The sequence below is a fragment of the Phoenix dactylifera genome, unplaced genomic scaffold (assembly GCF_009389715.1).
Source record: "Phoenix dactylifera cultivar Barhee BC4 unplaced genomic scaffold, palm_55x_up_171113_PBpolish2nd_filt_p 000427F, whole genome shotgun sequence".
Taxonomy (NCBI): Eukaryota; Viridiplantae; Streptophyta; class Magnoliopsida; order Arecales; family Arecaceae; genus Phoenix; species Phoenix dactylifera.
The window spans coordinates 287,480-312,769 of record NW_024067863.1 but is presented as its reverse complement, the minus strand read 5'-3'; the positions used below and the strand labels follow the sequence as shown (position 1 = coordinate 312,769).

General features: G+C 40.9%; 1 protein-coding gene across 2 annotated transcripts in view; it reads right to left on the bottom strand.

Annotated features, from left to right (window-relative positions):
• Window positions 1-25,290, bottom strand: part of LOC103697567 — a 62,998-nt gene that overhangs the window by 6,526 nt on the left and 31,182 nt on the right. For both annotated transcript variants that reach the window (XM_039118832.1, XM_039118833.1), the window contains exons 2-4: window positions 23,372-23,794; window positions 23,219-23,271; window positions 7,822-7,859 (exon numbers count right to left, since the gene is read on the bottom strand). In XM_039118832.1, the coding sequence (XP_038974760.1) occupies window positions 7,822-7,859; window positions 23,219-23,271; window positions 23,372-23,794 (514 nt within the window). The remainder of the gene's footprint in view (window positions 1-7,821; window positions 7,860-23,218; window positions 23,272-23,371; window positions 23,795-25,290) is intronic.

Here is a 25,290-nt window from a genome sequence, read left to right as displayed (position 1 = left end):
AAGGTCTTTTTGATGATTTGTCTCGGCTGGATACAGTGGGCAAGTTGCATCGGGGGGCTGGACCTCTCTAAAGACATGAGATGTTGTAGGGTAAAGGTGGGGTTGGGCACCAATAACTGTTAGGTGAGGACCCAATAACGACTTTATTTCTATGGTAATACGGTGGGTCTGACTTAACTAAGAAATGGGACCAATAACTGTTAGGTAAGGTCTTAATGGCTTAGAGACCAAGTAGCACTGCAACATGCTTGAGAAGCATTGTACAAGAGTTGTACACTCATCTATTTATGTGTCACTAATAACTGTTAGGTGAGGTGCCATGTAAATCGGTGGGACCGCAGTACCCACTAGAAACCCTAGTCGCGAAGGTTTTCCGTTTTTCCTACCAGGGGAGTGTAAGGGATTCGAGAAAATAGTGGGAGGAACATTTGTTCTAAAAGACCTTAGGACAAATTTAGATCAAGTACAAAGTCTAACTAGAATCTTTAATCTCTGCAGATCACAATGTCAGCTTCAAATCCTTTGACCCGTATTCTTGAGACCAACCGATTGACTGGAACCAATTACAAGGACTGGCTTAGAAACCTCAAAATTGTTTTGAACTGTGAGAAATTAGGCTACATACTCGAAACAGATATCCTCAGACTACCAGCACGTCCTACTGATGATCAGCGTAAGACGCATCAAAAGTGGACGGATGATGACGTTAGAGTCAAGTGCTACATCATGGCATCCATGTCCAATGAACTCCAATGCCAGCATAAGAATATGAAGACTGCTAGGGACATACTGGCACACCTGCAAGAGTTGTATCGTGAGCAGAGTCGCACAGCTCGTTTTGAAGTGTCCAAGAGACTCTTCAAAGCAAAGATGTGCGAAGGGCAGTCTGTCCATGATCACGGTCTGACTATGATCAAGGACCTAGAAGAGCTTGAGAAGCTCGGTATGAACATGCACAAGGAATTGCAAGTCGATCTGATCCTTCAATCCCTTTCTGATTCATTTGGACAGTTTATAGTAAACTACCACATGAATAAGATTGAATGAATTAAGACTGAACTGTTAAACATGTTGGTAACTGCTGAGGGAGCCTTGAAAGGTTCGAGGGGCAATGTCCTTGCTGCTGAGCTGACTTCTGGTTCCAAGAGAAAGTCTACTTGGAAGAAAAAAAAGCCTGCAAAGAAGCAGAAGAAAGACAAGAAGCCAAAGAAGGAAGTTCAAAAGAAAAAGGCTAATGACAAAGAAAAATGTTTCCACTGCAATGTCGATGGCCACTGGAAAAGAAATTATCCTTCATATCTCGAGAGCTTGAAGAACAAGAAGGGAGACACACCTTCAGAAGGTATAGACTTGCTCGTAATTGAAACTAATCTAACGATTTCTACTACTTCTAGTTGGATTATAGATTCTGGTTTTAGTGCTCATTTGTGCACTACCATGCAGGGTCTAAAGAAAAATATAAGGCTGGCGGAAGGTGCAGTAACCCTTCGGGTTGGCAATGGAGCAAAAGTTGCTGCTGTGGCTGTGGGCACCTATCCTCTGCGACTACCGTCTGGTTTTAGTTTATTACTTAGAGACTGTTATTATGTACCTGCTGCTAGCAGAAATTTGATTTCTGTTTCGTGTCTAGCACAGGATGGTCATATTTTTACTTTTGACAAAGACTGCTGTTCTATTTATTTCAGAAATAAAATAGTCGCACGTGGTTTTATGATTGACAGTCTCTATCATTTACATATTGATGAGTTTGTGAATGTTTCTGAGTAAGAAGTGAATGTCAAAGGATCCAAGAGATCCAGGGATGAAATAAACCAGAAGTATTTGTGGACCTCAAGCTTGGCCATATTGGAGAAGACAGAATGAACAAAACGGAGAAAGATGGGCTTATCGACTCATTGACTTCCGAGTCATATCCAGTTTGCAAGTCCTGTCTTCAAGGAAAAATGGCTAAATTATCCTTTATAGGACATGGGGAGAGGACCACTGAAATACTTACCCTAGTACACACAGATGTGTGTGGCCCATTCGATGTGCTAGCTAGGGGACGTTATTCATACTTCATTATCTTTACCGATGATTATTCACGATATGGGTATGTGTATCTTATGAAACACAAGTCTGAATCTTTTGAAAAGTTCAAAGAGTTCAAAAATGAAGTAGAAAAACAAACTGGAAAACCTCTTAAGGCTCTTCGATCAGATCGAGGAGGAGAATACCTTAGTGGGGAATTTCGGAACTATCTCAAGAAAAATGGCATAGTCTCACAATGGACACCTCCTGGTACACCTCAACTCAACGGGGTGTCAGAAAGAAGAAATCAGACTCTATTGGATATGGTCAGGTCCATGATGAGCTTCACTGATTTACCTATGTTTCTTTGGAGAGATGCCTTACTCACAGCAATTTATTTATTGAATAGAGTTCCCTCTAAATCCGATCCTACCACACCGTATGAGATATGGCATGGTAAGAAACCAAGTCTTGGTCATCTCAAGATTTGGGGATGTCCGGCCCATGTCAAGCGACTACAGGCAGACAAGTTAGAGGCTAGGACCATAAATGCTCGTTTTATCGGATATCCTAAAGAATCCTTAGGGTATAATTTTTACATCTCAGAGGATTATAATGTATTTGTGAGCCGACATGCCATCTTCTTAGAAAAACAGTTTATCCTTGATAGAGGCAGTGGGAGGAAAATTGAGCTTGAAGAGAGTCTCTGAAAAACAACGAGTCATGGATCCTATAGAACCCATTCATATAGAGCCAGTACATGTTGTCCCCCCTCCACCTCGTAGATCAAGTAGGGTCTCCCATCCTCCTGATAGATACTTAGGTATGCTTGAAGAGGATACTGAGGAAATGTTTCTCATGGGAGATAGGGAACACATAGAAGATCCCAAAACCTACAACGAGGCGATATCAGATATCGATTCTAAGAAATGGCTGGAAGCTATGAAGTCAGAGTTAGACTTCATGCATTCCAACCAAGTCTGGACCTTAGTAGATCCACTAGAAGGTATTGTACCTATTGGATGTAAATGGATCTACAAAAGAAAAATAGGTTCGGATGGAAAGGTAGAGACCTATAAGGCAAGGCTTGTGGCGAAAGGGTATAGTCAGCGCGAAGGCATTGACTATCAAGAGACTTTTTCACCTGTAGCCATGCTGAAATCCATCCGTACACTGCTGGCCATTGCAGCATTTCATGATTATGAAATTTGGCAGATGGATGTGAAAACTGCTTTCCTGAATGGATATCTTGATGAAGATATCTATATGGAACAACCTTTGGGATTCACTTCCAGTGATGGAGATCACAAGGTCTGCAAGCTGCAAAGGTCCATTTATGGACTAAAGCAAGCATCTCGGAGTTGGAACACTCATTTCAATGATGCAATCAAAACGTTTGATTTCATCAAAAACGAAGAGGAACCGTGTGTTTATAAAAAGGTTAGTGGGAGTGATGTCGTTTTTCTCGTACTGTACGTGGATGACATTCTCCTGATTGGGAATGATATTCCCATGCTAACCTCGGTCAAGGTCTGGTTGTCAAAAGAGTTCTCCATGAAAGACCTTGGAGAAGCATCCTATATTTTGGGGATTAAGGTCTATAGAGATAGATCTAAAAGGATGCTTGGCCTATCACAGAAGATGTACATAAAGGAGGTGCTGAAGAGGTTCAGCATGGAAAACTCCAAGAGGGATCTCTTACCCCTTAGGCATGGAATTCATCTCTCAAAGAAGATGTGCCCTAACATATCTGAGGAGATTCAACGCATAAGTAAGATTCCATATGCTTCAACAATAGAAAGCCTCATGTATGCCATGCTGTGTACACGACCTGATATAGCACTTGCAGTGAGTGTCACTAGCAGATATCAGTCAAATCCAGGCGAGGAGCACTGGACTGCTGTGAAGAACATTCTTAAGTACTTAAGAAGAACTAAAGATTTGTTCTTGGTCTTTGGAGGAGCATCAGAATTAAAGGTAGAAGGATACACGGATTCAGACTTCATGACAGATGTCGATGATAGAAAGTCTACGTCCGGATATGTGTTTTTGTGCAATGGTGGTACGGTGAATTGGAAGAGTTCTAAACAACCGATCATTGCTGACTCTACTATGGAAGCTGAATACATCGCTGCATCTGAAGCTGCTAAGGAAGGCTTCTGGTACAAGAAATTCATTGCAGAATTGGATGTGATGACATCAGATGCTATAACACTCAACTGCGATAATAATGGCGCCATAGCTCTTGCTAAGGAACCAAGGTCTCATCAGAAGTCGAAGCACATAGAGCGGCGCTATCACCTCATACGCGAATACGTTGAGAAGAAATATGTTGAGGTACAGAGAGTAGACTCTGCGGATAACATGGCGGACCCGTTCACTAAGCAGCTGAGTCAGCAGAAGACTGAAGCCCACCTTGAGAAGATGGGGCTTAGATATATAACTAATTGGCTTTAGTGCAAGTGAGAGATTGTTAGATATATGCCCTAAAAGCCAATAAGGCTGATACATTATTAATTCTGGAACATAATTTTGTACTTGACTATTTATTATTGAAATAAATAAAAAGCATTTTTTTCATTCATATTGTTTATGTGTCTATGAATCGTCCAAGGAATTAATAAGATGATGATGCATGTTCTCAAGAGTTGAGAATTTGAGCCATATATCATTGGTGATTAATTTCTAAATGCTCCTGATCGATCGATCATCACGAGGACGGTGATTGATCCGATCAGTGCACACATCACTTTCCCTACGGATGGACGAGACTCGAGTCCACAGTGTAGGGACACTAAACTGATAGTGCAGGTGCTTGTTAAAGAACAAGGGTACTGAGCGTGACCAAGACAAGAAGTCACTTGGATGTCTATCCACTCGTCAATGACTTGCTTGATGTTGCAGTAGTATGACTGGTCCTTTGACCTGCGATGCTTCGGCTACTCACAGTGAGGTTATTGTAGTTTGACTGCACACATATATTGTCTCTAGCCATATGGGTCCATGCAGTGTAGATTGGTTGCAGTAGGTTCACTGTAGGAGTAGGGTATGCACCTACAAGGAATCTATCGACCTTGATAGATAAGGAGAGATCCTATGTGATTTATAAGACTGAGTTCGTAAGACCTCGGCCGGGGCAGATTGTACAGTGGAGAAAGAGTTTTCCACTCTCGAGCTTAAGTCAAATAAATCTTGACATATGACAGGCGATGGGGTTTGACGAGTTGTCCATGACCTCCGCCCTGTAGAGATCCACGATAGAAGGACTGTATCACACGATAACTGCACCTAGAGGTTCATCATTCTATTCTGCTGGGTAGCCACTACATGCTGCCAGGTATCACTGGTGGATGGTGAGACTCAGGGATTATCTCGATGGTCGATAAACCCTAATGAGTAGAGTTGGAACCGTTCCAACCCATTGAAAGGAGTTTTCAATGATATTATGATAGAGATCACAATATATCTCACTATCAGTCAGAATAGAACCTATGGGATCACACACACTAGAGGCATTGACCGATCCGATGGTTGAATCGTGATTAGGAATCACAAGTAATCAATTCGATTGATAATCAGTTGAAGAAGGAACAATGGAATTAATTAAATGGACTTAAACACAAATCCTACTTCGAGTAGGATTCCTAAAGTCCTAATTGGATTAGGACTGGGAATCCTATTTGGAGTAGGACTGGGATTCCTACTTGGAGTAGGATTCCCAGAGTCCTAATCGGATTAGGACTTCGGATTCAAATTAGAGTCCTAATTGGATTAGGACTAAAATTAAATAAGTCCTAATTCGATTAGGGTTTCTTAAGTCCTAATTAATTATTAATCTAATGAATCAACATGACTCCTAATTGGGTTAGGATTGAAGAGTTCAATTGAGTCATGGTTCATTCAAGTTCTAATTGGATTAGGACTAGTATAGATTGAACCCAATTGATTCATGATTTGGTTAAACCCAAATTGGATTAGGACTAAACCAAATAGGGGCCTCCTAATCCTCCTCCCCTCCTCCTTTTCTTTGTTGGTGCGGCAACACAAGAGGGGCCGGCGCCCCTCTTGAAAAGGGTCAAGGGCTCCTAATTTGTAGGAGCCCTAGATATCTATAAAAGGGGACTTGGGCAGCACATAGGGCATTTTATGTGAAGCCCTCCTCTCCAACTCGTGGCCTCCCTTCTCCTCCTCTTGTTTCAGCTGCAAGCAAGGAAAAGCAAAGAAAAAGTGTTGGCGGCATCCTCTTCCTACCTTCCTCCTTCCAACGCATGCAAAGGAAAGAGGCCGCAAGGCTTGGTGATCTTCTTCCTTGAGTCCTTCATCTTCCTCCTCCCAAGCACATTCAAGAGTTGAAAGAAAGGGAGGAGATCAGCCATCAAAACCAATCTCTGCAAGGGAGCTAGCACCCCGGGGAGATTGAAGCGTTTGGATCGACCTATTGCTTCGTGTGGATACCCGTAGAGGCCGGACACTTGAACGGCTTCAAGCGAACCTTCTTCCAAAACCACGATCATCAGTTTGCAGTGATCATCTACCCGCACAAAGGTGAAGATCTGATCTTCCTAATGTTTTTAAAAGTTTTTAATCCTTATCTAACTACGAACGGTTTTTGAACAACGTTCATGCGATGAACGGTTGATCCCGCGCATGCCTCTTCCGCTGCATCTGAATTTTTTTAAAATTTTCTGCAGTATGGGCGGGTTCTAACAATAACTGCAACATATATACATTCTTGAAGATTCTTAAATACATACTTTTGCTTATTAAACACATTGAAGTATTCGTGTAGGTTAAAGGGTAAAAAGAGATCAATAGAAGAAAGACATATTTTCTGATATTTAGATTCTAGAATTATAAGATTCTTTTCTACAAAACCAAGATTTTGCAATAAAATAATCCAAGTTATAAATGCATTACTACTATTATGAGTGAAAACTTCAAAAACTGTCAGGCATGAATACCACAATGAGGTGGAACATTTATGTGATAGGTATGTAGGATACGCATGCTAGATTTCCTAACAATGATGGCCATGTACAATAAACCTTTTTAGATCAGAATATGTATTAAGTACTTGGCCTATATGGGCTTAGAAAACATAGTATCTTTATAAATAAGATCTAATTAAGATCTTTCTTGATATGACGTGTTTGTAAGGAATATGCTGTACTTGGGAAGGTATTTATGTATCATTAAGGTTAAGAAAATAAAAACTAACAAGTCGTCGCACTTATTACATCTTTGCAAATCTTCTTTGTCATTTGTTCCTATCAAGGGCTAGAAAATCATAAACCATGGCTGCTGCTATAGTAGTTTTAAGGTGATAACTGATAACAGATGGGCTTTTGCAAGATTAGTACTTTCCCTCAAGTTATGTTTCAAGCACAATAAGGCTCAATTGCTTAATCTATTGCCAAAAGCACAATAACCTCAGAAATGAAAAATGCCAATGAAAATTATATATGAGAACCAAATTTTCTGCAAAAAACAATCTGAATAACATTAGCATACAAACAATCAACGACCACCAAGCATTTTCCTCTCAAGAAAGGATGAGATATAACCAAATTCCAAACATAATTCTCAACAACATGAACGAGTATGCCAACAAAATTCATTGTTGAGAAAACAAGAGAGGCTTTGTGCAAGAGAATTTGTTTGAGAATTGGTTCAGGCATTCGATCTACAAAAAGAAGTACTGGTTGCTATTAACTCTAGCCGTTAGTAATTTTATTGGTGATATTTGTGAGAAAAACATATTGATAAGCTTTTCTTTTGAAATGCAAATAAATAATATAAAGGGTTACCGACCTCTGACGATGTCCCAAATTCACTAACTTCATTTTGACCTGCACACCAAAATCACCATTATATCAAAGATGTAGATGAAAAAATTGAACAGATCAAAAAACTATAGTATTTCATATAAAGTTGTGTAAGCATATAATGGTGTAAAGTGAGGGGGCTAGATAAGAAACGATTGCTTAAGACCTAGTATATATAACTGTTTGCTATGTTATATGTGTTAGATGTATGCCCTAGAAGCCAATCTGGCTAACACATTATTAATTATGGAATATAGTTTTGTACTTGACTTTATTATTATTGAATAATAAATGAGCATCTTTTTCATTCATATTGTGTATGCGTCTATGAATCATCCAAGGAATTAATAAGATGATGATGCATATTCTCAAGAGTTGAGAATTTGAGCCATGTGTTATGGGTGATTAATTCCTAAATGTTCCTGATCGATGGATCATCATGAGGACGATGATTGATCCGATGAGATTAGTGCACAGATCACTTTTCTTTTGGGTGGACGAGTCTCGAATCCACAATGTAGGGACACTGAAGTGATAGTGCAGGTGCTTGTTAGAGAACAAGGTACTGAGCGTGACCAAAGCAAGAAGTCACTTGGATGTCTATCCACTCGTCAATGACTTACTTGATATTGCAGTAGTGTGACTGGTTGATGAGGACATCGGAGCTGATTGTCTATCCGCCTAGTCCACCATCTTATTTGCATATTTATTTTATTTTTATTTCTGGGCTTGTTTGCATTTTAAGGCTTATTTGTGTTATATTTGGGCTTATTTGAAGTCATTTCTGTGTAAGGGGGTTTTACGTTAATTGTGTTTATTTGGGCACTATATATAGGGGACTATCTTCATGATTAGGGTTTAATGAAGTGATTAAAGTTTTCTTTCCCCCCCCCGTCTCTTCCTCCCTTCCCTCTCTTCCTCTTCCCTTCTTCTCCCTTGTCTCCTCTCTGCCTCTCTTCTTCTCCTCCTCTTCTTCCCCCCTTCCTCTGACTGCTGGTTTTGCGGCAGCAACAGTCACCCCGAGATTGATCTATCACCACAGCATCCTTTCCGTGACCGGTTCTACATCAATTAACAGTCATCCCGAGATTGATCTGTCACCACCGCATCCTTCCCGTGACCGGTTCTGCATCAACTTGGTATCAGAGCCGTGCTTTGCCTCTGTGCCAAAGCAACGGATCCTGGTGCATGGCAGAGCAGCCCCCGATCCCGCATATCAGGCTGCCGCACGAGTTCTTCGTTCCTCTCGCCTCGCGGACACCGGAGCGGGTTGAAGACCCCCGTGCAATTCGCACTGCCAAAAAAAGAAGGGGAATCACCAACCTTCTCACGTCACTGTCCCTGAGCCCCACCGAAAGCAGCAACTCTCAGGTCCACTATGACAGCCGCAGGCATCAACCACAGGGAAGGAGTCTCCAGATCTGCTGGTGACCGGAGTTGGTGACCGGTCGCCGGCCACCACCACAGGTCGCAGAGCTCCGCCGCAACCACTGGCACGGATCTCGATGCGGCCTCCTAAAACCGTAGGGAGGTTTCAGTCTGCTAATGGGTCAAGTATAGACCCGTGACTCAATTTTTTTTTTAGCAACCTGGATCCGTTCCTGAGGAAAAAAAAGTGTGCGTGATCTGCACGTGCTGAAGATAATGGTTATCGGAGCGGGTTGCGATCGAAAATCCGAACCCGATAACCCAAACTCGTAAAGGGTCAGAAAAAAAATTCGTAGGGTTACGTGACCTGCACGTGACTCCCGCACGTGTTGAGCCGCGCGTGAAAGGTTCAGGTGAAGGCACATGACCTGCACGTGCCCTAAAAATAAAAAAAAACTACTTACCTCTATTCCCGACGAAGAGGAAACCCTAGAGGGTTTTTGCCGCTGTTCCGCCATCGACGCCACCGAGCATCCCACAAACGCCGAGCCCCGCCAGCCCTCGCCATTCTTCTTCTCCGGGCCGCGCCGCCGTGTTTGCCACCGCCGTCGCCACGTTCGCCACCATCGTCGCCACGCTCCCGTTTCGCCATTCCCGTCCGAACCCGCCTCACCGCCTTCTCAAATCCGCCCTTCCGCCACACCCGCCTCACAGCCTTTCCTTCACCGCTCCCTGACTCCACTGGCAACACCACGGAAACCCATTCCCCTCTCTCATCTCAGAACGAAATCCTGCGTTCGCTCCACGGCCCCCACACCCCTTTCCCTTTTTCGGGTCCGGGTTTCAAACCCAGATCCGCAGGCCACCACCCCAATAGCCCGGCCCGTGCGCTAGCCCCTCTGAGCGCGGCCCAAGCCCAGGCGGCCACAAGACCGGCTTGGTCCAGGCCCGCGCGCCCTTTTGCTGGAGAGCGGCCCAAGCCCAATCGGCCGCAGGCCCTATTTCAGGCCCAATCCAGCATATTTTTCAGTCCATTTTAGAAGCCCAAGAGCCCCTTGTGCTGCAGATCCAGATCCACAGCTCCAGCTAGCTCCGCCCGGCGCCATCTTCGTGCTCGAGACTCTACAACGGACGCTTCCGGTTGACTGCATCCACCACAGGTAACAAGTTCTTTCCTTTGGGCTTGTTTATCTAATTATGTTCTAATTCTCTTGCATGACAGTCCTATTTTGAAAACTTACTTTTCTGTCAAACTTCAAAATCTAGAACATCTACTACCACACCCATTCTGCTCACCATTTAAATCTAGATATTAAATTACCACACCTTAGCGATAGGATATTTTTCAACATCCATCGATCAGATTACTTTAGGATTAGAACGACTGTAATACGTGCTTGCAACCTAACTTCTTATAGTGACTAATTTCATACTTTAATTCTGAAATAACCGAAGTACAAATTGGTAACATTTAATTTTAATTTACTTTTGTGAAAATTTGCTGATTTCCGAATTCATAGTAGGTTGCATTAGTAGGTTGTCCTGCATCATATTTGGTCATTTAGGGATCATTAGTAGCATTACATGTTATATCATCAACTAGTGTAGTCTTTGCATGCCAACCCGTAGTGGTAAAGAGTACCTCCTCACTCATTCTAAGACCCCTTTAGCTACAATAGATTCCAAGGTTCTGCAAGATCTCGTGGAACGCATTGCTGCCTTACAAGCTAACCATGAAGAATTCAAGCGAGAGGTCCATGCTCTAATGCAACACATTAGGACTCCTGAACCGTCAACCCCAATCGCAGCCTATCCTGAGTTTGGTTTGGCCACGCCACCTGTAGGTCTTCCCCATCCCCCTAAGAACCAACATCCTCCTGATCACCAATGCGATCTTGACGAACGGCCACTTCGTACCGTAAGAGTAGATGCCCCCACCTTTGCTGGTCAACTAGAGCCAAGCGTGTATCTTGATTAGAGAGCAGCCATGGATAATTATTTTGAGTGGTACGAAATGACTGACGATAGAAAAGTACGATTTGCTAAAATGAAGCTTATTGGGCAAGCTCACTGGTACTGGCATAATGTTGAATATATGTGTGAGACCCAAAGGCTTCCTCGTATCACCACCTGGGAGGATATGAAAGAAAAAGCTGAATGAGAAGTATCTGCCATTCTCTTACCGACAACGCCTTATGGATAGGTGGCAGAAACTAACTAAAGAGACATCAACCGTTGCGGATTACATTACACGATTTGAGGAGTTTCATATGAGGTGCGGTGTAATCGAAGAGGAGACTGTTACTCTCTCTAGGTTTCGAGCAGGACTCCACAAGGAGATCCAGAAAGAATTAATCCTCCGAGAGATTACCACCCTTGGCCAAGCATACCAGTTGGCTCAAGATGTGGATAGTTTCTTACGGATCCTTGCAGTAAGGCGTACCGAACCTTGACCCATAGCTCGAGGAGCCCGACCTAATCAAAATTATCTCCCGCAATCCAAGCCATTTCCCAACCCTCCTAACCAGCCTGGTTCTAGCCAAGCATCGACTAGAACATCCCTGATGCCTGTCCAGAACCTGTTAAATGATAAAGGAAAAGGCATACTAGGTTCCAACCCTCCTTCTAGAAGCAAAACCCAATGTTTCAGATGCCAAAAATTTGGCCATATAGCGTCCCAATGTAATACCAAAACCTATCTAATGACTGAACTTGAAGTTGGGACCCAGGAGAATGAATGTGTCGAAAAAGTCTATGAACCAAACATCGAGGATTTTATAGAAGACTTTGGAGACGAACAGACCGGGTTAGAGTTTATCAAGGCTGAACCCAAAAGGAACCCACTACTCGGAATGACCAAAACCCTAGGGTTCATGTCGTTAGGTGTACTCTAGAGACCTCCCTATTTTACATGCTTATTAAGATCAATAGTAAAACGTGCAAAATCCTTTTTGATAGCGGAAGTTGCATCAACGTCATTGCTTCCGGAGTTGTTTCCTGCCTCGGCCTGAAATCAATCCCTCTTCCCAACCCATGTAAGGTAGCTTGGGTAGATAAGACGTCCATCTCGGTGTCGGAAAGATGCCTCGTCCCGATTCAATTCCTCTCTTATAAAGACAAAATCTGGTGTGACTGCATTCCAATTGACGTAGGTCAAGTCATTTTAGGGAGACCTTGGTTATACGATATGGACGTCACACTTCATGGACGTTCGAATTCGTGTAGCTTTATGTTTCATGGTCGGAAAATTATACTGAACTCATTGCCTCCTAGAGAGCCCGACCCTGAAAAAAAGAGTGCTACACTACGGAAAGATGAATTACTTTACATCATTACTTCGAAAGAGATAATGAAAGAAATCGAAAGCCAATCACCTGTGTTTGCCCTTGTAGATAGAGTTATCAATGTGGAGTTGAATCCTGAGCACCCACCAGCAATAGTTTTCCTATTGGAGTTTCACTCTGTTTTCTCTAAGAATTTTCTAGATACACTTTCTCCGATGCGTGATATCCAGCACGCAATTGATCTCGTTCCTGAAGCATCCTTGCCAAATCTTCTCCATCATAGGCTCAACCCAAACAAGCACACTGAACTGAAACATCAAGTTGACGAACTCCTCACCCGAGGGTATATTCGTGAGAGTTTGAGCCCCTGTGCTGTACCCGCACTCCTCACTCCCAAGAAAGATATCTCTTGGAGGATGTGCATCGATAGTCGTGCCATCAATAAAATCACGGTTAATATCATTTTTCCATTTCTAGGCTGGACGACCTTTTGGACTTTATATCTGGTGCTACAGTTTTTTCCAAGATCGACCTAAAAAAGGGATACCACCAAATTCGTGTTCGTCTTGGGGATGAATGGAAAACTACCTTAAAGACCAAAGATGGACTCTACGAATGGTTAGTGATGCCGTTCGGGTTAACAAATGCTTCCAGTACTTTTATGAGGATGATGACACAGATCTTTCGACCTTTTTTAAATAAATTTATCATTGTATAGTTTCATGACATCCTCATCTATAGTTAAACTCAAGAGCTCCATCTCTCACACTTAAGGCGGGTCTGTGATGTCCTTAGAAGAGAAAGCTTCTTTGCAAATCCCAAGAAGTGTGCCTTTTTGACCGATTGCGTCACTTTCTTAGGGTCCATAGTGTCTTCTAAGGGTGTCTCCACTGATCCGAAAAAAGTAAGCGCGATAGTCGATAAGCCTGAGCCCAAGATCCTAGCGGAAGTACGTAGTTTTCATGGCTTGGCTACTTTCTATCGTCACTTCATTAGAAATTTTAGTTCAATAATGTCTCCTATTACAGATTGTATGAAGAAAGGAGACTTTATCTAGACTAAGTCGGCATCCCAAGCATTTAATGAAATTAAGAAATGGATGACCGAAGCTCCTGTTTTGCGCCTTCCTGATTTCACGAAGATATTCGGGGTCGCATGTGATGCCTCTGGTGTTAGCATAGGTGGCGTGTTGAGCCAGGAAGATCATCCTGTTGCATTCTTTAGCGAAAAATTAAGCGATAGCAAATTGCGTTATTCCACCTATGATAAGGAATTCTATGCGGTAATGCAAGCTTTGCGACATTGGCGACACTATTTGCTAACGCAAAAATTTATATTGTACTCAGACCATGATGCTTTAAAGTATCTCAATTCCTCAAAGAAACTGAACCATCGGCACGGTCGATGGATCGAGTTTCTTCAAGCCTATACTTTTGTCCTGAAGCATAAAGCCGGAGTTGAAAATAAGGCTGCCGATGCGATCAGTCGACAGATCTTCCTCCTATCCGTGATGAGCACTGAAGTAATTGGTTTTGAAAGGATAAGGGAACAATATACCACCAGTCCCGACTGTAGTGAAGTATACCTGATCCTCGAGATGGAGTAGAGAGAGAACAAGATGATTTCTTCCTACAAGATGATTACTTCTTTCGCTCCGACCGATTGTGTATCCTCCGAACCTCATTGAGAGATTTTCTAGTATGGGAAATACACGTTGGAGGACTGTCTGGGCATTTCGGAGAGACAAAATGATTGAAATGGTAGAGACGTTTCTTCTGGCCGAGTCTCAAGAGAGACGTGGCCAAAATTGTCGGTCAGGGTCGCACATGTCATCTAGCCAAACAACGTAAGCAAAACACTGGTCTTTACACTCCACTACCCGTTCTCAATTGTCCCTAGCAAGATGTTAGTATAAATTTCGTGTTAGGGCTTCCACGTACCTCCACCAAACACGATTCCATTTTTGTGGTTGTGGACCAATTTTTCAAGATGGCTCATTTTCTTCCCTGTTCTAAGACTTCTGATGCTTCTAGGATTGCGAAACTTTATTTTGAGAAAATCGTTAGACTCCATGGCCTCCCAAAATCTATTGTGTCTGATAGGGATGTTAAATTCATGAGTTACTTTTGAAAAACCCTTTGGCACATGATGGGCACCAAATTAAAATTTTCGTCTGCCTATCATCCACAAACTGACGGCCAGACAGAAGTTGTTAACCGAAGTCTAGAAAATCTTTTAAGATGTCTGGTAGGTGAGCAAGCTAGGACTTGGGATTTAGTGTTACCGACCACCGAGTTTGCATATAATACTTCGGTCAATAGGTCCTTAGGCATGAGTCCCTTCGAGGTGGTGAACGGTTATAAACCTAGGCAGCCTATAGACTTGATTCCCATGTCTCATCAACATAGAGTCTCTGAGTCTGCACAATTATTTGCATCACACCTGCATTCATTGCATCAGAAAATCAGCAAACGTATTCACTCTAATAACTTAAAATATAAATCCCTTACTGATTTGCACAGACGTTATAAAGAGTTGAATGTAGGAGATTATGTCATGGTGAAAATTAGACCTGAACGACTTTCTTCGGAAACGTTCAAAAAGTTGCAATCTCGTAGTGCGGGACCGTTCAAAGTTTTAAAGAAAATCAGTTCGAATGCTTAGGTTGTAGATCTTCCTGAAGACTATGAAATTAGTACAACATTTAATATTGAAGATTTAGTCCCATACAGAAGGTCAACATTCATTCCTTTTGACCCTTTTGTTGATACACCCGCCTTTATTGATCACCTTGACCCATCACCTGTTATTGAGCACCTCCAAAGTTTCATGCATGCAGAGAATGTTAGGAATTGTACCCTAAGAGTCAATCGTCAGCATGTTGATGATTGATTTTGTAAATGAATTGACAAATTAATAAAGTATTATTTTGGCATTATTCATCATTTTTTTTGTACATCTTTAAATGAACTCTTGTAGTATGATGAAATCCTTAGGATTCTTTTATGATAAAGGAGGATTTATCTGAGTCCTTAAACCAGTTCACGACCAAATGATATATTGTTAATAGGACAACAGCATTATCGAGTTTAGGTCGTTGTGACATATACGTTGGTTGTCCTCTTAACCAAGGAGTGTGGAGACACTAATATGTCACACAGGTGAAGTGTAGGAGTACATTTCACTGAACGTGACTAATTCCGGAATGCTCTGCTGTCAAGAGATGTTCCAAGTGGATATGGGTATATGTGTCCCTCAGACCTGAGATCACCACGGTGATTAGTAAGCAACTCACTGTACTTTGGTATCGGACTAACTGAATTTCTAATTTAAGGACAGAAGGTCACTGGGTGCAGTCAAGTACTTGCGAAGTCGGCGTGCGAGTCAAGATGGAATTGACCCAACCTGGTGACAGGAGATAATGCCCTTGTGTTCAATTTAGCAAAACATTGGCCAGGGTAATCCTTGTGAGGAGTCACAAAATTTGTAAAAATTGAATCACAGAGTGGATGTACTATTACAGAGTTGACAGAACTCTGATGTCATCCTGGCATTAGGAGTCATAGGGATGAATTATACGGTAACCATAGTTCAGGGTTTCAGAATATTGCTTCGTAATAATTCGGCCTATCCGGACGTCGGGTACCATTGCTAGATGGTCACATCGATTAGTACAGAAAATCGTTTCTGTGCTACCGGCTTAGGTTCGAACCTATGGAGTCACACGCATAAAAGTTTTCTAGGTTGATCATAAAGGTTGATGGACAATTAAGAATCATACAGAGGTAATTTGGTCAATTCAATTGACAAATTATCCTAAGTAAAATATTGCTATAAAATAATTAATGAATTATTGGAGGATTAATATGCAATTAGATTGTTAATTGACACAATTTGATTGAGTAATAGAGCTTGGGTTGAGCTAAACTGAATTAGATTCAATTTGGGCTACATTAGGGTTTGACCTAATTAGATTGGGTTTAAACCAAGAATATTGGGCTTAACCTAATTAATAGGACTTGACCCAATTGGATTGGGCATGATCCAAGGTCCTCATCTGATGAAGATTCTGAATTCAAATATTTGAAATTTGAATTCGAGATCAATTCCTGAAAATTAGGAACCCAGTTTTGGAAATCAGATGACACATGTCACCCTCACATCAATGGCGCCATAGATGGGATTTTTTCTTTTTAGTTGATGGCGCATGATGACACATGGCAAGGATCTATTGTGTGGCGCCATGAAGAGAATTTATCCTGATTTAATTAGGATTTTAATTCCTTCATTTGATGGCGCCAAGTGACATGTGGTGAGATCCTAGCAGGGGACGCAAAATTAGGGGGCAAGCGGCTGCTTCTTTTGGAAGAAATGAATCCCTATTCCTTAGAGATTCAAATGCAGCATTCAATGGCCACACCTCCTCTTTTATTCCACCGCACATGGTCCGTATTTGATGGGGATTTCAATTGCCATTTGATGGCAATTAATTGGTGCAAAGAAGGAAGGAAGGTGTGGGTTTTTTTAGCAAAAAGAGGCCCTCCATGCGATCTCCTCAAGGTGTGTGAGAATTTCTAGATAGCCTAAGTTCTGAAAAAGGAGAGAACACGTGAAGGTCACAAGCTCTCTTTGATCTCCTTCATCTCCTCCTCTGTCGCCTTCAAAGGAACGATCAAGGGTTGATTGTTTCAAGATTACAGCACATCCTCGCAAGCTAGCAATCCCGGGGATGTCGATCATCCATGAGCTTCGCGTGGATCACCCGTGGAGGCTAAACGGTTGTGTGGCTACGAAGCTCGAGCATCATATTCATTTGTCTCTGTAATTCATAAAGGTATAAATTTAGAGATATAATTTTGTGCTAAGTTCTGATCGGGTTCAATCCCTCGAGGGTTCATACCTCTTTTAGGGCTCCTCATGGAGTGATCTCCAGATCTCATTCAATGAGCATTCGGAGATAGATTGGATCCAAAATTAGTTGAGTTTAGAACTTTACTTATGCTCTTATTTTCAGATCTAATGATAATCATGCATAGTTGGTTTTATGCATAATCGTTTAAACAGTCTTGGTATTTATTTATGATCTATTCTGCATGCTAGAATTAAATTGTTTAATTCTATCTTTCCACTGCGATTTAAACATTAAGAACTACGTGTGGCTTGATCCTCCTTTCGAAGGGGTACGTAGGCAATCCGATCAGGTGCAGCCACGGTTTTTAAGAAAAAATTTTAATTTTCAGCATGCACCTGTAAATAAACCATCAGAGAATACATAGAACATATATTAGATGAGCAGGTTATATCTACCAGGAGAGAAAGTTACCGACGTTACCTTGTTCGATGGAAAGGTCGATCCGAATCGGATGTGACGTAGATTTCGCGAGCCGAGTTGCAGCGCCTTGATCCTGACTTTCTGAAGCAATACGATAACCGGCCAGACTTGCATTTGACCGGGTCGAGTTTTTTCCATTCGGAAGGAGTTGATGGGGACATCGGAGCTGATTATCTACCCGCCTAGTCCACCATCTTATTTGCATATTTATTTTTTTTATTTCTGCGCTTGTTTGCATTTTAGGGCTTATTTGTGTTATTTTTGGGCTTATTTGGAGTTATTTCTGTGTAAGGGGGTTTTACGCTAATTGTGTTTATTTGAGCCCTATATATAAGGAACTATCTTCATGATTAAGGTTTAATGAAGTGATTAAAGTTTTCTTTCCCCCACGTCTCTTCCTTCCTTCCCGTCTCTCTCTTCCGCCTCCCTTCTTCTCCCTCGTCTCCTCTCTGCCTCTCTTCTTCTCCGCCTCTTCTTCCTCCCTCCTCTGTCTCCTGGTTTTGCAGCAGCAACAGTCACCCCGAGATTGATCTGTCACCACAGCATCCTTCCCGTGACCGGTTCCGCATCACTGGTCCTTTGACCTGTGGTGCTTCGGCTATTAACAGTGAGGTTACTGTAGTTTGACTACACATATACATGGTCTCTAGCCATATGGATCCTTGTGGTGTAGATTGGTTGCAGTAAGTTCACTATAAGAGTAGGATATGCACCTACATGGAATCTATCGACCTTGGTAGATAAGAAGTGATTCTATGTGATTTATAAGACTGAGTTCATAAGACCTCGGCTGGAACAGTATGTATAGTGCAAAAGGAGTTTTCCACTCTCGAACTTAAGTCGAATAAATCTTAACATATGACAGACATTGGGGTTTGACGAGTTATCAATTGAAAGAGTAGATACCCTACAAACCAATCACAATATGTATTGCAAAGGATTTTCTTTTGATTTTCCAAATCATGTACATGACATTTAAATATGAATAAAGGCATTGTGTTTTATCATATGCTATTGATTATATTTGTGATGAAACCCTTAGATTAGGGCAATGGTTTTGAGGCTATGATGAGATCATACTAGTGAGACCTAAAATTCTAAAATCCTAATCTTAAATATTCCCAGTCGTTAGTACATTGAATCGGGGATCAATGTTTACCGGCAAGATTGGCACATCTTATGTATGCTCGATGCAGAGGGTGATTGATCTTACAATCACTTGTGTGGAGACACTAATATAAAGATATGGGTGCTCATTAGAGGAATGAGTTCACTGAATTGACCTACAAAGAAAAATCTTATTAAGTCTTACTTACATGTCAAAAGATGATTCTCTTAGTGGGAGTTGTGCAACGAATCCTTTGACCTGAGATCACCATGATATCTTGTGCACATAAATCCATATTTTGGTTTACACTCATTCATGACAGTAAGTTGTGTACGAGGTCTTCTGGATATGGTGGATTGTGTGCGAAGGTTATGAGCAGGTTAACAAGAAATTAATCACTTCTAGTGAAAGAAGATCGTATCCTATTTATTCTAATCATATGATAATTCAGAGAGCCTTTGATCAAAGCAGAATGAAAATTAGAAAAAGTTTGTAATGTTTCATTATTCGAATTATCATTAGAAGATTGAGAAATATATGAATATGAAATTGAGTTTGACATATATTCATACTCATATACATATTCAGGATGCAGTTTGATTGAAGGATTGAATTGCACGGTAACTTGCCACTGAAGGATATTTTTGGTATTTCTACCAAATTTCATATTTTCCGAGTAGACATGACACGTAGCTAGACGTCAATCTTGTCTTATAGGTTTGATCGAATTAAAGAGTTTAATTCGATCACCAATTAGAAAGAATTCTAATTGTTAAGTTCGGGTTCGCGCAGTTTGGACTTAAATCGATTAGAAGAGTTCTAATCAAGTTGGGTCAACTCGCACTCCCACCTATTGCTGGCTAAGTATGGAACCCAATGGGTCACACACAAGAAAACTTATCAAGGATTTAATTGGATTAGATCATGTTTGCAAGATAGACATCCTAGCAGGTGTTGCAAACCCTTAGCTCCATATTCGAATTGGATTCGAATCTGATTCTTAATTAATCTAATTTGATTAGATCATGTTCTGATATGAGTTAGCCAAGAGTTAGCACCTAATTGGCTTGGTTTGAGTCTAATTGGATTAGATTTGATAAATCATTCAATCTAGACCGTTAGATCTTGATCTATCGTTGGATGAAGATATAATGGAGAGTTGGTTTAACCCAATTGGATTGGGTTAAAGGATGGCTATCATAATTGACCATTGGATCTTAATCCCACCATTGGATGAAGACATAATGGGTCAAGTGAATGGCGCCTTGCATTGGAGCCCTTGAATCATCATCATGAAAGATCAAGAGGTAAGGCGTGATGGACATGTGATTGGCATGTGATGTTGACTTGGTCAAAATATGGCACCACATGAAAGGACATATCATTTGATACACCTCCTCACTTGATCTGTGCCTCCTCTTATTTGATATGGCCCTTTAGATGATGCGCTTTCATGAGAGGATGTGTGGATGGGATGCATCCCTTGGAGATGCATCCCCATGCCTATTATAAATAGGCTAGCGCTCCATGGGTTTCATCATCCCAATCCACCGTATTCCTCTCTTCCTTTCTTTCTTACATTGGTTCCCTTCTTTCTTACATTGCTTCTAGTGTGTCCTAAGCCAAGACAAGGTGGTCTTCTTTAGGACAAGAGGATTAGAAGCAAATTTAGAAAGAAGAAGAAAATTAGAAAGGAAGAAAAGCAAGCCATTAGAGTTCTTTAGAAGAATTCTGCATTAAAGATCAAAATCTTTGGAGCTAAGGTCTTGAATCAAGTTTTTCATGTGGATCACCATTGGAGGGCGGACACTTGGACGCCTCGTGGAGATCATTCATATTGGATTAGCATTAAAGGTATTCTTCTATTCCTACATTTATATTTATATGTTATTTGATTGTTACCATTAAGGTGATCTAGGCTTAAAAGGGTTTCATGTTAAGGAATTTTATTAAGAAATTTTTAAAATTCCTAGCTTCCGCTGCCCATTAGGACATGATAAAACCTTTCATCAATGACCTCCGTCTTGTAGAGATCCACGACAGAATGACTGTATCATACAATAACTGCACCTAGAGGTTCGTTATTCCATTCTGTTGGATTGCCACTACATGCTGCTAGGTGTCACTGGTGGATGGTAAGACTCACAGGAACTATCTTGATGATCGATAATCTCTGGTGAGATGAGTTGAAATTATTCCAACCCACTGAAAAAAGTTTTTAATGATATTGTGATAAAGATCGCAATAAATCTCACTATCAAACAGAATAGAACCTATAGGGTCACACACATTAGAGGTATTAACCGATCCGATGGTTGAATTGTGATTTGGAGTCACAAATAGTTCATGATTATCAATTTGATCGATAATTGGTGTAACCCACTAAGAGTTAGTGAGTTGAAAAAAGAATAATTTCAATTGGATTGCAATTTAATTGAATCAATTGGACTTAATTAATTGGGCTTGATCTAATTTAATTAGAGTCTTACTTAGAGTAAAACTCTTAGAGTCCTAATTAGATTAGGAGTTCAAATTAAATTAGAATCCTATTTGGAGTAGGATTCCTAAAGTCCTAATTGGATTAAGACTAAAATTATATGAAACCTAATTATATTAGAAATCCTTAAGTCTTAATTAATTTTGATCTAATAGATTAAGATGACTCCTAATTGGATTAGGATTGAAGAGTTCAATTGAGTCAAGATCCAATTGGATCCTAATTAGATTAGGACTCATATGGATAAGTCATGGAGCCACTTAATACTCTTTCTACCCAAAATTGAATCAGCCCACGCCCCTTATGAGATGAGGGCTTGGGCGTGCGTGATGAAGGGATAAAAGGGAGGGGTGTACGCCCCTCCCTTGGCCAAGACGTAAGAGGGGAATAGGAGGGGCGTACGCCCCTCCTAGGGATAGACTTGGAGCTCCTAAAAAATAGAAGCTCCACACGTCTTAAAAGAAGAATAGGGGGCGACCCCCTAGGGCCTTCTCTTCTTCTCTCCTTTCAGCCGTGAGCCTCTCTCCCTCTTGATTTTCAGCCACCAGCAACAAGGGAAAGAAAAGGAGGTGTGCATCCCTTCCTCCCTCTTCTTCTTTGGTTCCAATGCAAGGGAAAAGGAAAAGGCTGCAAAGGAGCTTTGCCTTCTTCCTTTTGATCCATCCTTCTTCTTCTTCCTCTTGAGATCAATCAAAGAGTTGATAGATCAAGAGAGGATTTCAGCCATCAAAAGTAATTTCTGCAAGGGAGCTAGCACCCCGAAGAGATTCAAAGGCTTTGATTGGTCCTCTGCCTCGTGTGGATACCCATAGAGGCCGGACGCGTGTGCAGCTTCAAGCGAACCTTCTAACAAATACCACGATTATCAGTTTGCGGTGATCTACTCGCACAAGATGAAGATTTGATCTTTCTAATCTTATAAAAAAGTTTTAGTCCTAATCTATCTATGAATGACGGTTTTAAAAAATGTTCATGCGATGAACAGGATCTCGTGCATGCCTCTTCCGCTGCGTTCTGATTTTTCTGCGGCGTGCGGGGGATCCCAACAATATAAACTTGGGCGTGGGTGCATGCCTAAGCATTGGACCTTTCAATATCCAAGTTCTTACAGGGTCGTGTCCAAAGGGTCATAGATTGTCCATGTCTAGATGTCAGTTGCAGGTACTTTAGGCTAAATGTCTGGGCAACATAGGTTGTACATAGAAACATAGATATATGGCACTCAGAAAAGTTCCAATAGAACTTAACTAGTTACTCAACATTGAAATCTGACTAATTTAGTATATTAATTATAAATTTGCACCGAATAAGTTAGGCCAAATTGAAAATATGATTTCAAATATTCTTGTTCAAAAATTATAATCATCATTAGCATGCAAAAAGGAAAAATAATATGTATTGCATGAAACTAGTACAGAAGAATAATAAAAATTATATAGATTGTCATATTGCCAGCATGAAAATCTACTATATTGTAATGAGAACTCTAGGAGTTGGAGACCTGAAGCCAGACTACACAAAAGTTGAGCCTCTTGTGTCTTATTTAACTTTTTTTGAAAAAAAGAAGTCTGCTACAGAGTCCATGTGACTCCACATGCCTTTTCTTTTCTGTCTCTCTCACCCCTCCCCCTTCTCAAAAGTCATGTTCATGGCACATGTAAAATACTATTTTAGGATAGTCATGCAGGAGTTGGCATTTTCTTTAGAGATGAACTCCCTTTATTAGATCTTCACTATTTTACTACAGCTAACAATTCATTTGTGACAATTTGCAATATTCTTACATGGCATCACCTTGGGATCCTGCATTGCTATTCTGGTCCTCTCTCGAATGCGTTGAAGTGTTGCTGCATCCAACATGAATAAAATAACAAGGGGAAAATATGGAAGAAGAAACAGTGAGCAAAGAATGCAAAATATCACATGTTGTGAGATTCATGTAAATACCTGCACTGTGTTTTCTTCCCTTGTTCCATGGAACATTCCCCTTATTTGCTTTAGAAATCTTCATTCGTCTCAGTCTCTCTTTATCATCTATTTCAGAAGACTCATCATTTGAAATTTGGAACAGTTGAGAATCTGAATTAGAACAAAATTTCAACATGGAATCATATCTGTTGTCATTCTCAGTGGGAACCAAGTATTTTGGTTCAACAGTAGCAACTGCTTTAATAAGAGGCGCCTGTTTCTTGTCAAGAGACCATCCTTTGAAATTTGTCTTCCTTGCTATTTGAATAGGGTATTTCCACAAAGAGCCCACTCTTTTTTCCTTTACTGAAGAAAGTCCGTGTGCAATTTTGCCATGACATTGGGGCTGAGTCTTTAGTGCACCTAGATGCTTTCTAAACACAGGATGAGAAGTAAAGATATCTGCAAAGATAATTACATAATAAAAGGTATTAGAGGAGAAGAGAGAAAAACAAAATTAGATGATGTAAGAGTTTTTTTCTGTTTGGTTTGCTGCTAATTTGTTATATCATTTCTACAATTGTGGTGTAGAGATATTTTTCACTTAATTGCCAGACTGGGGAGGGGGTGCAGGAGTGAACGCAGGTGCGGGATATGGGAAGCGGATGTTGCACAAACACTTCTAATAAGAAGTGGTTAGGAAGTGAGTGCGGGTTCCAGATTCTAAGAGGATTCCAAATCTAGATAGAAGATTCCAGCTATTAAGATTTCTTATACTTTCTTTCTACATTAACAGGTTCGTTAAACTACGTGTTTGTCTAGGCTGGAAATGCATTACAAACAGTATGTTACATAAGCAATTTTGTCCTTAAAACTTTAAAATCTGTGTAATTGTAAAGTATTCAATTGAATCTGCTGTTTCATGTTGTAAAAACTCATAAAATTTAACACGATGGATCATACAATCCTTAAAGGCCAAAACAAAGTGTTTATAGTACTTCTCCCAAGAAAACCTCATGAATAGTAGGAAAAAGTAACCTTGAAAGGATACCCATTAATCTATCGATAAGAAACTTAGAAATAATAAACTATAAATGTTCTATGAGGATTAAAATAGCTCGTGAGAGAAGAAAGATGAATGGGAAGAGAGGAATTGCGGTTCTTCGCTAGATTATTTAGGCGGCATGCCCTTCCTTGCTTTTACCTCATCAGGGAGCAACAACTATAGCTAAAAGACCAAACGTTCCTAATGATCCGGCTGCAACTTGTATCAAGGTCCTCAATCTCAGTATCAAGCACCATACTGGTACATTACCAGTTCAGTACGATATGGCTGGTGCAATATGATATTCATCCCGTACCGAGATCCCTTTTTCTCACTTTTGTCATAGTACCACCTGAAACCAAATAGTATGGGTCGGTACAGTATGGTACACACCCTAGTTTGGGGCAGTACTGTGCGGACTTGATAAATTCATGTAAAGTAGGCCTGAAATCCATTAACCAAGGTTCAGCTAATTTAAGAAAAAATATATAGGAGATATAATGGCATAAACTAATTTAATAAAATTTGCTTTTTAAGGATCCTCGCGGTGCAGCATAGATACTGAAGCATCCAATCTTGGAGTGACAAATGACAATCTTTTCTAAGCGCTCTCATTAACATATACACAATCTATTCTCAGGACCTAACAAATGGAGCAGTCATATTATTTACTTTTAATCTTTTGAAGGACATGTCATTTTGTGTTATGTCAGTGCCTGTTACCCACTAGAAAACTAGCATACTGGTTCCCTTCTGGTTGCAGGCAGGCACACAGCCGTGCCACATGCTAGTCCAATGCTAATGCAGCATGTGCCATACAATGCTGACTAGCATGGGCCATCATACCAATCCATGCAATTGACTTCAGAGCTTAGTTCCCTAAGAAAGCACGTAAATTACTTGCAATATATAC